At 41.2% G+C, this 14,624-nt stretch overlaps 1 protein-coding gene across 3 annotated transcripts in view; it reads right to left on the bottom strand.

Moving 5' to 3' along the window:
* The window catches only part of WDR62 (WD repeat domain 62), a 41,946-nt gene that overhangs the window by 10,193 nt on the left and 17,129 nt on the right, over positions 1-14,624 (bottom strand). For all 3 annotated transcript variants that reach the window (XM_067557318.1, XM_067557317.1, XM_067557319.1), the window contains exons 16-26: positions 14,481-14,556; positions 10,763-10,874; positions 9,933-9,996; positions 9,036-9,158; positions 8,007-8,140; positions 6,420-6,472; positions 5,012-5,215; positions 4,292-4,443; positions 2,603-2,724; positions 2,025-2,183; positions 465-591 (exon numbers count right to left, since the gene is read on the bottom strand). In XM_067557318.1, coding sequence (XP_067413419.1) covers positions 465-591; positions 2,025-2,183; positions 2,603-2,724; positions 4,292-4,443; positions 5,012-5,215; positions 6,420-6,472; positions 8,007-8,140; positions 9,036-9,158; positions 9,933-9,996; positions 10,763-10,874; positions 14,481-14,556 — 1,326 coding nt within the window. The remainder of the gene's footprint in view (positions 1-464; positions 592-2,024; positions 2,184-2,602; positions 2,725-4,291; positions 4,444-5,011; positions 5,216-6,419; positions 6,473-8,006; positions 8,141-9,035; positions 9,159-9,932; positions 9,997-10,762; positions 10,875-14,480; positions 14,557-14,624) is intronic.

Here is a 14,624-nt window from a genome sequence, read left to right as displayed (position 1 = left end):
CTTTTTAATGCATGCCGACAGCTGCCTTATCGACTTAGGGCAGAAGTTTTCAGAAGCACCCAATAGATTTAGTTGAATGAGTTACCTTGACTTTTCAAATTAGTAGTTTGAAATTGCTTAGGTCGTTTTGAAAGCCCACCCTTAATCACTGTTTTACTATTTTTATCCAGCTGTCTTAGGCTAGAAGAACTAGTGTACACAGTTAGCAGTTGGAAACCTACCCATGAACAGTACCATTTTCTGAGAACTTGACAGACAATATGTGAATTAAAATAAAGTTATTTGGTATGCATGGCACTTTGTCTTAGCTGTAAAGTCTCTGCACCAAGTATCTTGCAGTCTAAGTTATCTTAGATACTATGGTGATGGATGCTCTATAAACATGATTTATTCAGACAGGGTGAGTGACAGGGGTAAATAACCAAATGAAAGATTTTTGGATCAGTAAACATGCTGACACTCACCTACTGTTTTTCTGGCAGCGTGAGAGAAATCTTGTAGAAATACTCAAACGTGGATTCAAGAACAGGTTTTTCTCATCATCCACATCTTCAGGTGGCTTCAAATCCTTTAAGCAGCCATCAAACTTTTCTGTGTTTAAGGAGAGAGAGACATCCTATCTCAACTGTGTTTGGATTCCCTAGTCCCATCACTTTACAGTCACAGATCACTCACGAAACAGTTCAAGAGGAAAAAAAAAATCATGTTTATTAGGGTAGTGCCCAGGGACCAACTGAGAACAGGGTCCCATTGCGCTTGGTGCTATGAAACAGTAGTAGTTCCTGCTCAAAAGAGCTTGTAGTCCAGCAAACTAGACACCCACAAGGTAGGGGAAAGGGCTAGAATATACAGGCAGAGTGAAGTATAGGGATAATGATATTGACCACCTTTGTAAAGTGCTTTGAGAGCAGATAATAAAAGTGCTACATTAAAGCTAGGAACGATGATGACCTGATTTCAAATATGGACTTAGAGTACAAAAACCAAAACGTTTTGAGAGAAGCCACAGGATTTGTGCCTCAGGAGACTGAATCATGTCCAATCTGCCTGGGTCCTGGAGTGAACTACACTTTAAGTCGCAGTACTGTGCACGTTCAAGATGTTGAATAAACACTAATAAAGGCAAATGCAAGAGCTTCACATACATGAAGCAATTTCAAGGTAGCTGCTAGAAGTGAAGCTGCTTGAAATACCCCCAAGAAAGCCAACAAGCAGTTAGACAGGCTGTGGTAATAATTATGTCTTCGAGTCGTATATGACAGTTGTACTGGCTTTGGGATGAAAGGACCAGTTCTTTGGAATCAAATGCAAAACTCCCACTGATTTCAATTCCTACTATACAAACAATTCCAGGTAAGATGCAAAATGGGTGTGAATTTACTGCACTATATACATATATTTGAATGTACAGTAATTATGATAGAGGCACATGGATATAGAAACATTACATACTGCTGTGCTGAAAGGTGCTAATGGCTTGGATCCAAAGATAGTCACAGACTTGTTAAAGCCAAAGGGTATGCCAAGCACTCTTTCATGCTCAGAGAAATCAAGCCTCTTCAGGCCGGTAGTTTAAACAGCTGCTGCCTTGGGCAGTCATCCCTCATTGTCAATAGGCCACACGGCAGCTCAGTGCTGAGCTGAGGGGTTTCCCTGGCTGCAGACACAGACTAGGAAACTGGCTGTATGCTGTAGGAGGCAGAGAGCCAGAGGAAGGAGCTATGAGAACGACCCAGAGAGGAAGAAGGACAGGGCTTCTTGGGCACAGAGCCCACTAGAAGAGCAGACGTGGGGATTTCTGAGTGAGGAAAATGTTTGATTCTACTACATGCAGGGAACAGGACTCTCTGGACATTTTCTTTACATAATCAAGACCACACAAGCAGATACCTAACTTGTATCATCAATTTCTCATCTTCATGGAGACAACCCTACAGAGCCCTGAATTTTGATGAACCACTGGGGCCAAAGGAGCAACCACACATGGCAATATCTTCATAATTTATTCGGCACTTAAATGATACCTTCAGTGTGGGCATCTGCCAAGGTCTCAAAATGATGTTTCAGGTACTTCTCTTGTTCTGGGGTTTGGGGTAAAGAACTGTTTTTCTGGAAGTTCCCATCTAAATCAGTTGTTTCTACTTCCATGTCCAAGTCTCCATCGGAGCCCATGGAGTCTTCATCTAGCAATATATTATACATATCAAGAAAGAAAAGAGTTAAAGAAGACATGCAAAAGGAAGTGATAGTGGAGTCTGGCACATGTTAGGTTTTCTATCATTAAAAAAAATCATGCCATCACAGGCAGGTGTTCAAATAGGTCTTTAAGCCTTGAACCATCATAGCACTTGCGCATGCATCTGACTTTAAGTATGCAAGTATTCCCTGACTATTCACAGGCTTAGATTTTACACACAGCCTTAACTGCTTTGCTGAATCAGAGACTTATTCTAGAAAACAGTTTTAAATACTTCAAAAACTGCCATGGATATACAACTCCATACAAGTAGAGATTTTTAAGGCCCAACTCCCTGCTTTATATCACCTTCCCATCCTTTAGTATTCTAAAGGCTGGTTATATTCTTGCATTTTCAAACCTTACCTTCCTGTTGATCAAAAGCAGATGCTTCAGAATCCAGTGAAGTGACAGTGCAGCCTTTGTCTTTCCCATTATTGACGTCCTTCTGATAAACGGGCTGAAGATGTAGCTCCTTCACATGTTTACTTGAAAACAAAAGAAAAGAGAAAGCAGATTGATGTGCTAAGAATTCTCACAATGCACTGTAAAAGCATTGGCTTTTTTATAATACCCTGGAGATTTGATAACTCAGGCAAAGATTTCACCTCTAGGCTACTAGATTTGAATCCAATCTGTCAGCAGTGTTCAGCCATCACATAGCAGGTTTTGATCTATATTATATGACTTGTCAATTCCAGTCTGGCTTCTTACGGACTGATAACGTTGGGTGGAAATAAAAAACTCCCATCATAAATAATTCTAGCTCAAAGGCACAGCAGGAATGATAAGGACTGAGGCCCAGATCCTCAAAAGATATCTGGCTCTTAACTGCCATTGATTTCAGTGGAAGCTAGGTGCCAAAACACCACTGAGGATCTGGGCCTGCTGCTTCTTGAGGCCAAAACACTTTCACCCAGAGGCATTCCCCCACAAATGGGTATTAGCAGCAAAAGTGAATGAACTTTTACGAGTTACACTGAAAAAAAGTTAGTTTTGAAATTCTGTTTGAGAGCCACAGAATATCCACAACACAAATAAGTATGTTTGGATGGTGGGATAACTAGTGATTCCATTTGTCATCTCTTTCCAGTCACTCCCATTAGCAATCAGGAAGTACGCACAACAGAAGGGAAAGTAGCAGAGGGACAAGAAAGAGAAAAGTAACAAGCAGCAATTACTGATAAGTAGTTTTTTCTGGTCTTCTCTTCACCAAATCTAGAGAGAGACATACAACTCCTAATAAACTGAACAGCTTTGCAGAAGGACCTCAGAAAAACTGAGGAACCAACTCCTGCACCTTACAAACTCAACACTGAAACCAGATCTGTAGGAAAGTTAGTTATAGGGTGGTGAAGAAGGCAAGCACTACTGCATGAAGGAAGGATAAAAAACACATGCCAACTATTATGTTGCTGACTTGTCACTCTAAATGGAGCATCACTTGCTCACAGCATGAATGGGGGACAGGGAGCAATTATGATATGAAGCCAAGTTTACCAGTTGGTTTCCTCCAATCTGCTCAAAAATAGTAGTTTTAGGTTGCTTTGTGACCTAACTAGTGTCTACAAATGAAATATTTTGCAACATAAATAGCCTTCTATCGTCTACAGAAGAGCTTGACTTTGCATCCTCACAACAGACATGGCAAAGCACCAGGGAGGTGGCTAAACAATTGACTATATTCAAAGTGCTACAGAGAACTCATCCATTTGCTGACCCCCAGCTGCAAACTGACTTTTTCCATCACAGGAAATGTTAGACTAGGCTCTCCTGTAATTATCATCATAGCACCTAGGAGCCCTTGACATGGACCATGACCCATTGTGCTAGATGCTGTACAAATACAGACAACTGCCAATACTTTGGGGAGATTAATTCCAGATCATACAAGACATTCAGCCCAACAAGACCTACGAACTGGCTGGAAATCTTTATAATGTATGAATTAATACCTTGATACAGCTCTACAAATAGTTTTAATTTGGCACAAAGGAAGAAAGGGCTAATATGTGGGTACATGCAAATTTAATCTTATTGTGTAGCAAAACTAACCTTTCTGCCTCCAAAGAGCTGTCCCCAGTCTGTACATCATGTATGCTGTTTCCACTAGTTTCAAGAGAGTCAGGCTCCTGATTTATTTCATCCTCTGAGAAGTTATCTGGGCATTTGAAATCCTCAATGATATTGCTAGGGGAATTCTCAGTCTGTAAGAAATACAAACCTTCATTTCTTCTTAAACATAGATTCTCAAGCTATGTACTGGCCTTCAGACATTACAGGTAGATCATGTCTACACTACAATCAGAGGTGTTTGCAACTTGCATTTGCATACCCATGCTAGCTTTAATTGAGCTAGCGCAACTACAAATAGCAGTGAAGACATGGCAACACGGACTCCACATTCCTATTCTGCACTGAATGTGTATCCAGAGCTCCAGGCAGGCTTGTACAGCCCATGCAGCTGTGTCTTCACTGCAATTTATGTTGTGCTAGCTAAATTAAAGCTAGCACAGGTATGATTACCTGAGCTGCAGTCACACTTCTGACCACTCCATTGACATACCCTCAGATGGCCGGCTGTGGTTCTTTAGAGAAGGTAGGGCAGGTACAAGTGCCCAGAAGTCAGATTTATTGATAAGTAGCAAGTACAACAAACATGGGATATTGACAGAATTGCAATTTATTTTGAGCAAAGTGACCTTGGTTCTCTTAAAAGAATAAAAAGAGGACAGTCAAAACAATCTTAACGATAAGCAACACAGGATCACTAACCTCCAAGAGTAGTTGGTCCAGATTCTTCGGCTCAAATTCAGCGTCACCCAGAAAGTCATATTTAATTGGGGTAAAGTAACTGATCTCTGCATCTAAAAGGGTTTTAATTGGCTCCTGGTCAGCACGTTCCGCCCATCGTCCTTGTGGCTGATAATTCACCCTTGAGTTAAATGTCATACTGTCTGAATTTTCTGCCTCTCCCAGCTAGAGAAAGAAAGAAAGTTTTCCAGGTTTTTAAGCACTCTGTAGTTTCTATGGATTAAATGCAATGGCAATCATTTTTTCAGTCTTCAGTTAAGTAATGAAATATGTAGACTTGAAACATTTTAAGAACAAAAAACCAGTGAGTGTGTGAGATTAAAACAATGATTATTCTCTTAGCTGCTAAGACATCAGTTTGAGATTGGAGGGCTACACATTTGGAGAACTGCAGTTTGTAGATTAACAGAAGGCATTTTACCGAAGACTCTAACAGAAAAGCCCATGCTGATTGGTGGCTGATATTTTACTAATATAAGAAATGCACCTTTTGAATGTGGATGGCCTCTCTTGATCTGGAGAAAAATATCCAGATACTGATCAAAGTAGTGGAAAAAAACAAACAGAAACCCCTATTTATAAAACTGGTTTATTACGTCAAATCCATGGCCACTGTATGAGCACACACCTCTGCCACATGGTCAAACTGTTTTACAATGATTTCAGAACCCTCATCTTAAAGTGGATACTTTAAAAGGCAGCTTAATGATAGAGATTCCGTAGCACACCACACAGGCTGCACTTTTTAAATCATTTGTGTAGTGAAATGGTGAAGTGAAGGATGATATGTTTCTTTTTAAGTGCTTGATTGTATCTCCAATAATCATTTAGAGTGCTGACAACGGGACAGAAACATAGGTTTAGTGATCATGCTAGGAGAGTTGAATGCAATCTCAAACAGGGCACTAATAAGAAAAACCTGCACTGAGTCAGAATCATCAGTTAAATGCTTCATGAAACTCATGTTAGATTCTATGTATCTTTGCTTCTGCCCCCTCTCATGGGTATATTTAATGCAAGGAAGAGTAATGTAGCCAGCAATTTGTTGCTATTGTTGTTAGATGAGGAATCTGTGGAGGACAATACCACCGATCTCTTATATAGTGCTTTCCATCAGAAGATCTCAAACCGCTTCACAATCTTTAATGCATTTATCACCACAACACTCCTGTAAGGCAGGCCAGTGCTATTATCCCCATTGTATAACTGGGAAACTGAGGCACAGAGAGGCTAAGTGACTTGCTGAAGGTTACACAGGAAGTCTGTGGTGGAGCAGGGAAATGAACCCAGGTCTCAGGCTCTAGCCACTAGACAATCCTTCCTCTGAAACAAAGCCCTTTTACACAGCTACATCTCATGTCCCGCTTACCAGTCTCTTTGCCCACATCGGGAGCTTGCCATTAGTTAGTATGCAGGGAGGATCTGGAAAACAAAATCAAGGGACTGTTGAAACAAGCAATAAATGCTGGGAAGCATTTCCTGCAGGGGAATGGGCTGAAAAATGTGGGATAAAAATTCAGACCTCATGATTTCCAGTCCTGTGTGTAACAGGATGGTCTGACTCTCTAAAGGGTCAGAGGCCGGCCAACCATGTTACACTGCATTTTAACCATACGAACACGCTCTCACTCTACTGAAATTTAAAAGACTCCCTGACCACCTAGAATATTTTTTATTCCCCTCTCCTTTCCCCATGATTCTCCAACAAACCAGCAAGACTCTTCCAAAAGGCCCAGGATGTAAAAGCAGTATAGTGCAAAAGTTTACATAAACATTGTCACGCTGGCTGAATTGGTGGTGGGGGGGGGTATTTAGTATATTGTTTGACATCAGTGTGTCAAAATCATAATAATTCATGTGAGATATGCCATGTCAGGAACTGTTAGAAAGGCTATAATGTGCTAAGCAGGATGATGTTTATGTTCATGTGTTATATATGAGATGAAAGTTATGGATATGTTTGAAATATCAGCATTTCAAATTGTGCTGTCTGGGTAACGACTCAGACAGGATGGCTGCAAAACAATAGCCTGCTTGATGGCCCATTAAGACATTCCCAGGTGCAATGGGCCCAGGGGGAAAAGCCAGGGATATACCTGATAAGTCACCAGGACTTGCCCATGTGACTCTGGACTCCATTTTGGTTCCTGTGAAATTCCATAGGCAGCATACCTAATGAGGCACCAGGACTGGCCCATGTGACTCTGGACTCCATTTTAGTCCCTGTAAAATTCCACAAGACAGCACAGCCAGGGGGTATATAAGGCGGTGGCCTGGGAAACCATTTTGTCTTTTGTTCCTGTTCAGCTACAGACACATACCTACCACTGGATCAATTCACTTGCAACTGAACCAAAGGACTAAGACCCATCCAGATACTGGATGTATGCCAGAGGAACTGTACAAGCCTGCAACTCCACAATTCTCCCAGAAACTTGATGTATATGGACTTTCAATCATTTGTATGTATCTGATTTGCTTTGACCCTTTAACATTTCTCTCATGGTTTGTTTCTTTCTTTTATAATACACCTTTAGTTTTAGTTACTAAAGGACTGGCTGGCAGCGTGATATTTTAGGTAAGATCCAAAGTTATATTGATCTGGTACTGCAGCTGACCCTTTGGGGTCAGAGGGAACCTTTTTAGTAAGGAGCATAGAGTTTAACTAACTGGTCTCTTTACTGGACCTAGTGGCTGATTAGGAGCCAGAGACTGGAATGCAGTAAAGGGGGTTGTGTGTATTAGTGTACTGGCTTCTTGATAAGCCGTTTGGGGGAATCAGAAGCACAGTTTGTGGCTGGTTGGGAAGTCTGGCTTCAGTGTCACCCACCAGTGCTGGGAGAATCTGCTCTCCTTTTGCAGCCTGCCCTGACCTTGGCATTCTCAGGTGGCTGCCCTAGACACGGAAGGGTCACAAACATCACAACTGATTGACACACTAAACTGGAAAGCATGCCTGTGTCACAGTCTTCTTTGGCTGGAGTCTGTAAAGATGATGCCACTTCCCTCTCTTCATCAGTTTCATAATCAACTGGCTCTTCTGCTTTCTGGGACATCCTTCCACATGGCACAGCAACATATGTTTCCCGCCTGAGAAACGTAAGCGCAGAACAGTTACCCTAATCCTCACTCTACTCTGCCTTACTTGTTGCACCTGCACATCTTGCATTAGAAAGTTAACCTGATTAAAAAAAGACAGCAGTGGCCAATATCCCCAGGCCAAGTTCACACTACCAGCCCAAAATACCATTATTATACTCTGCTAATAAGCAGGGCTGCCAAGGACACATACACATCGTGTGTTACTCAGGCATTTGGCAACCCCTGTCCGTATTCCCTCAATGCAGCCTCAACGGCACACATGGCCAAGCAGTGGGCTGAAGTGGTAGTTTCCCATGTGGGCCAATAGATTCCGCCATGGAGCCCAGCGTCAAGCAGACAGGGCACATGTCTCCCTTCTGTCTAGCTTCTGCCCCTGCTAGAAGGGAGCAAGGAAGAAATAGTGGGCAGTCATAGCATCAGCAGTAGCAAGTGATGGGGAGGTGGCGATGGCTGATGAATGGGGACAGATGGCAAGGGAGCCTCAATTTTAGCCCCAGACTTCTCCCACCTTCCCAGGCATCAATCCACCTACACCAGTACTCGCTCAACTCCAGTGAGCCACTCCCCCAGCATTCATGCTTCTACTTGACACCCAGTTCTCCCTAGACAGGGCTCAGCCCTCCCACCCCTCAATTAATCCACTAGCACCTTTCCCTCCCCCAGATATCTTCCTATCCCAACCTGCCAAGTTTTCTGCTGATCACTTTTCTACCCCAAATCACTGCTTAACTTTATGGTCATCTGCTAATTTATATTCACGTTAACTCATTGCATAATTTGCATAAAAAGGTCAAACAGAGCTGCCTAAAACCTGCAGCTATCAATAAGATCTGTATTAGACTCAAATGACTAATAAGCAGTTAATGAGAGTCCACTTTAATACCTGATTTGATTAGACCAGTTTAATTCCCTTGCTTTCTTCTGCAGTTGTATTTGATTGAGCTCCACTAAGTGCTGTTTCATACAGTTTGTGATCTCAGGGCCAAGGCACCATATAAACACACAACTGTTGATAGAAAGATTTGTTTAGCAACTTAAAATTCTGGCATGTCGTGCATTTCTGCAGTACCTCTCAGGCTGATGAATCCCAAAGAGGTTTACAAAGTCCAATCGTACAAATTACTGAACTCCTCTCAATTCCCGATTAAGTCTCCAACCAATGGTAATCAAGTCAATTCACTGAGGTAGAACCCACCCAGAAACACAAAAAAACAATTACTTCAACCCACGCCAAATCTACTCCAAACATCACACAAAAATCACAGCCAGAACTACCAGGTCCCACTTCACCTGTTCATACATCAGATTCAGCTCCAACCTGGTAAACCCAATCCAATTACAACTGAACCCAATCCTAGTAAAAGCTCAGATCTGTAATCTTCCACTGATGATGCTCCATATAAAGTAGCAATGATGGGAGCTGTAGTGTAGATATGGTGGTTTGGTTTTTGTTTTTTAAAAACCATCACCACGTTGTCTACATAGTGATAAAAAAGCCTGAACTCTGGCTACACTGCAGCTTTTACCAATGCTACCAGTGATATTGAGTTGTGTGTCCAGTTTTGTCCTAGAATACACAAGGCCCCCATTCATTTAGATAGCAGCTTGGCCAGGGTCAGAGGCTCCACCCCTGTCTTCCCATTCCCCTCCCCCATGAATCATGGCTCACTGAATAGATATGTTAAAATATTCAGTTGCCCTAGTTTAGGACCTTCCCTTGGAGAATTAAATTCAAAGTAGCGTGGACAGAAGCACATTTTTTGTCAAAACACTCACGTACCTGTCTCCTGAGACTGTGATTAAGTGCTTGCAATCATAAGTAAACTTCATCCCAGTTACTATTTCTGTAACATAAGAAATTAAGTATTATAGGTCTCTTGTTCAGAAGATGAATTTGTGTAGTAATTTTCAGTATTAAAGATGATTTTAGGAACAAAGTAAGTTTTGTTTAGTAAGGGCATATTCTTGGTTTGATCTGAAGTGACTGAAGACATAGCTGGTATAATTAAATTACAAGCATATCCTGATTTGAATGCATTTAACCATATTCCTCTTAACTAGGGCTATTCCAGTGTGAAAAGTCACAAGCTATTAGTGGTAAATTCCTGAAAAACTTCTCATTTCCTGTATATTAGAGCTCTGGATGATAGTGTTAAATCAGCATGCAGTTTCGATAATCTTACTGAATAATCTGATCTATTAAGGTTAAATATTTCTAAAAGCTTTGGAAAAACGTATTGAAAAATGTGTTGTGTTTGGAGTTTAAAAATGTTCTAAAATATGCCATTATTGGATTAATGGAACTATGTAACTATGATTACATCTCGTTAAGATCATTTAATGAAAGTCTTTTTAAGATCACCTTTACTACATTCACTATTAACAATGCTTTATAGTTTACCAGGAATAATTCTGTATTCTAAACTAACAGTAAAGTTTCCCCCTGAGGAATTTTTGCCTAGGATAACGCTTTGGAGAAATTTTTATTATATAAATATCTTAGTAATTTTCAGTTCACAGCTGAAATGACTAGTGGAAGAGACAAATGATAAATTCTAGGTTAAGTGTTCCTGAGATAAGCAAATCTCATGATAAAATTGAAAAGCACACCTGAATGACCAAACATTTTTGCAACACATTCGCCGGAATGGAAGTCAATGACTGAAATACTCTTATCGGAGCAACTCGTTGCTAGAAAGGTTCCCGAGGGATCCAGCTGTACCTGCAGAAACAAGATGCAGTTTCTCATAAGAGAACAGATCTGAGCATGTGGAAATGTATATCCTCCTTCCGAAACTTAAAGAGCACAGGGTTAGTTACCTGTAACTACACAGTGCCCAGGTAATTTCTACCACACATTATGGAATTATAAATATTTACCATTGTGGGAGCATTAGAAACTGTTGAACTGGTAGATTTCAAGACAGCTCTGTCATGCCTAGAGGTTTTTTGTTTTTTGTTTTTTTGTTTTTTTTTAAACAAGCAGTAGAAATGTTGCCTTAGGGGGATTAATCCTCCAAAGGTTTGAAGGGACAGCTATCAGATGGTTTTGGAGCAGATTCAGGTTTTTGAACAGAGTAGATGCTCTAACAAACTTACCAAGAAGTTTGACTTCTGAGAAAATACGACAACTGAACGGATAAATAGAACTCTAAAGATGGGAGCTGGACTCAGATTACCTATGGAATAACTGATCAAACATGCTTCACAGTACAACAATGCAGGCTCAAAAACAGAACAAAGAGAAACACTGACAATTGGCACTTCTAAAGCCAATGGCTCTCTTGTCCCTACCAGAGCATAAACATCTCAGCAAAGAGTCCCGATCTTGACAGTCCACATTCAGCCATTGCTGACAGCGTCAATGCTGCATATGGGCTAAAGTTACAAGTTCACTTCCGAGACTGGAGATCCTAACAGCCCTTTAAACATGAGGGGTCTCTGAAATTTGTTTCCTCCCTTGGTCCACACTATAACCTGGATTTCATCATTTCCGTGTATGCTGTAAAACCCATTTCTCTCACTCGGACCACCACACCCACAGGCTTCTGGGAGAGACGTGTTCAGGAGGGTTGTAGATTGTACAGAAAATTGTCAGCAACCTGCAGATTTAGTAGATATTTTTTCCCCTGCCATGGCAGTAAGAAAAGAGGGAAATCTATTAATTGCAGACTTGTAGGCTAGATAACCGAAGAACCTAATTATACTTTTTTTTTTTTAAATGCTGTGGCTGTGTTTTTCAAATGAAATAATCCTAAACTCTGGACACTTCAATTTATGTAGCATTTAACAAAGTAGGGAAAAAGTGATCAGCAAGAGATGGACATGTATCATTAGGACAGAATAAAGGGTTTCATTCTAATGGGTCAGCTAAGGGTCAGACATTTAAAGCCTTATATACAGATCTACTAATGAAGGAAGAGGAATATATAGATTAGTCAAGACTAAGCAAAGAATTACAGAGAACTTGAGAGCTGTAAAGTGTGTTAAAGATGAAAATGAGGGAAGTACTGGTTGACAACGATGAAGTCATTAGGAGGTGACAACAGTTTTATGAGAAATTGCTCAATGAACTCAATGCAAAGAAACCACTGGGGTACATATGCGCAAGCAACAACCTCACAAGAACTATCACCATGCTGGAGACTCGGACAGTGCTAAAGATGAAACGGGTGAAGGCAGTGGGACTGGACTGAGACGTTTAAAGTGTATTGCCGTATGGGAGTGGTGGTAGTAATGAACTTTTGCATCTTAATTCTCTGTACTGGAAAAATGCCCAATGAGTGGAAGAAGAGCCCATTGGTCCCTATTTTCAAGCGTAAAGGAGTGTGCAAGAATGTAGACATTACTGACCCATCAAGTTAATGAGTCACACGATGAAATGGCTGGAAAGAATTAATGAGAAAAGACTTTGGGAGGAGCTGGAACAACATGTGAGCGATAACCAATTTGGATTTATGCCAGGAAGGTCAATGGATTCAATGTTTGCAGCTTGAATACTGCAGGAGAAGTACAGGATGAAATGCAGGGAATTGCACTTAGTATCTGTGGATTTACAGAATGCTTATGACAGAATTCCTACAGAGTTCTTATGGTGGTGCCTATGATTGTACAATCTGCTGGAGACATAGGTTCAGGCTATCCTGGACATGTACAAGGTAGTACAACAGAAGTGAAAAGCAGCTGCAGTTTGAGTGAGTCATTGACTGTGAGGGTAGGTCTACATGAAGAATCAGCCTTAAGGCCATTCCTATTTCTGATTGTAATGGACACCTTGGCGCAGGAGGCTAGGGAAGAGGCTTCATGGAACATGCTTTTCACATATGATATGTTGTGCCGTGAAAACAAAGATGAACTGGAAAAGGACCTAGAACTATGGATGGCTGCATTAGAAGCAAATGCCTTACGAACCAGCTGACAAAAGGCAGAATACATGCAATGCTTTGTCCACAGGGACAGTGAGAAGCCAGTAAAACTAGATAGTATAGAATAAATAAAAACAAACTGTGCAACAATTTAAATACCTCAGTTCAGTGTTGAGCCATGATGGGAATGTTAGGATGCTAGGAGCTGCATGAAGAGTGCTGCTGTAAATGGAGGAAGTTGATGGGAATTCTCTGTGATAAGAATATGCCAATTAAACTAAAAAGTGTGTAAGATTGTGATTAGGCCAGCCATGAGGTATGGGTTGGAACGCTGGCCAATGAGGAAAAGAGAACTACAGCACACTGCCAAAATGAAAATGCTCAGGTGAATGACAGGTAAGATGAGGGCTGGGAGACCATGCAATGAAAGGTTTTGAGCCGTGATGCAGGTAGCCCCATCCCCAAAAAGCTGAGAATCGACTGAGATGGCAGGGTTACGTGAGACAATGAGATGTGGGATGTGTTGGCCAGAGAGAGTACAAGAGCTAGCAGACATCGGACAGGGACCAAGAGAAAGACTGGGGCGGGGGGGAGAGGAGAAAGGGAAGGGAAGGGAAGGGGGAGATGGTTCAAGCTGCTGAAGGAGGACATGAAGAAGGTTGGTGTCAGCTTGGAAGATGTACATGACAAGAACATTTGGAGACAAAGAACAGGAGCAACTGACTCTAATTGATGGGACAAGGGAAAGACAAAGAAGAAGAAATGGTTTCATCCAAACTAGGAGACCATTATGACCTCTGCCTTGCTAACCTTAAGATGTAACAAATCCTAGGGAGAGAGAGAGAGAGATCATGAGAGGTCACTCCCACGTAATGGCATGTGCATCTTACACAAAGCAGTCTTAGAGAGACAAGGTGGGAGAGGCAATATCTTTTATTGGAACAACTTATTGGTGGAAGAGAAAAACTTTCAAGCGCCACAATCCTGAAGAAGAGCTCTGTGTAACTTGAAAGCTTGTCTCTTTCACCAACAGAAGACATTACCTCACCCACCTGGTCTTGCTAATATCCTGGGACCAACTTGACTACAACACTGCAAACAGAGCAGGCTAGCGTTCCTTCTCTGGAAAAAGGTGAGGCCACTTGGCATTCTTATTGGTTGTCAAAGCTGATGGGCCTTGACAAGTGAGAATTTGCGCTACTTGATTCTTTAAAGGACCGTTCATTTGGTCTTGAAACAATGGAAAATTTCCATAGTCCCTTGCAAATGCCTATAATATGTTTTAGCAGATTGCAAACCTGGAAATGACAGCACTGTAATCTCTCTACATCAGATTATGCCTCTTTAGAATTTAGACATACAAACATGCAATACATAAGATTATGCTTTAAATTTCCTATAAGTGTACCCACAGCACAAGTTTCAACAGAGCACTTTAAAAGCTGCTGCAATTACTAGCTTACCTTCAATAACGACCCATCATCACCTTGCGATCCCTTGTAGCACCACTTTTGTTTCCCACTGACTGTGTTATATACTCTGTAAGAAAGTCATTCCTTATTTTAATGGTGTGCAGTAGACAAAGTTATTTGACTCAATCAAGACTT

Source organism: Emydura macquarii, unplaced genomic scaffold (genome assembly GCF_026122565.2).
Source record: "Emydura macquarii macquarii isolate MOO-44397 ecotype Brisbane River unplaced genomic scaffold, CSIRO-AGI_Emac_v2 contig_1790, whole genome shotgun sequence".
NCBI lineage: Eukaryota > Metazoa > Chordata > Testudines > Chelidae > Emydura > Emydura macquarii.
Note: the sequence above shows the minus strand (reverse complement) of the source record. Positions and strands in the feature narration are given on the sequence as shown.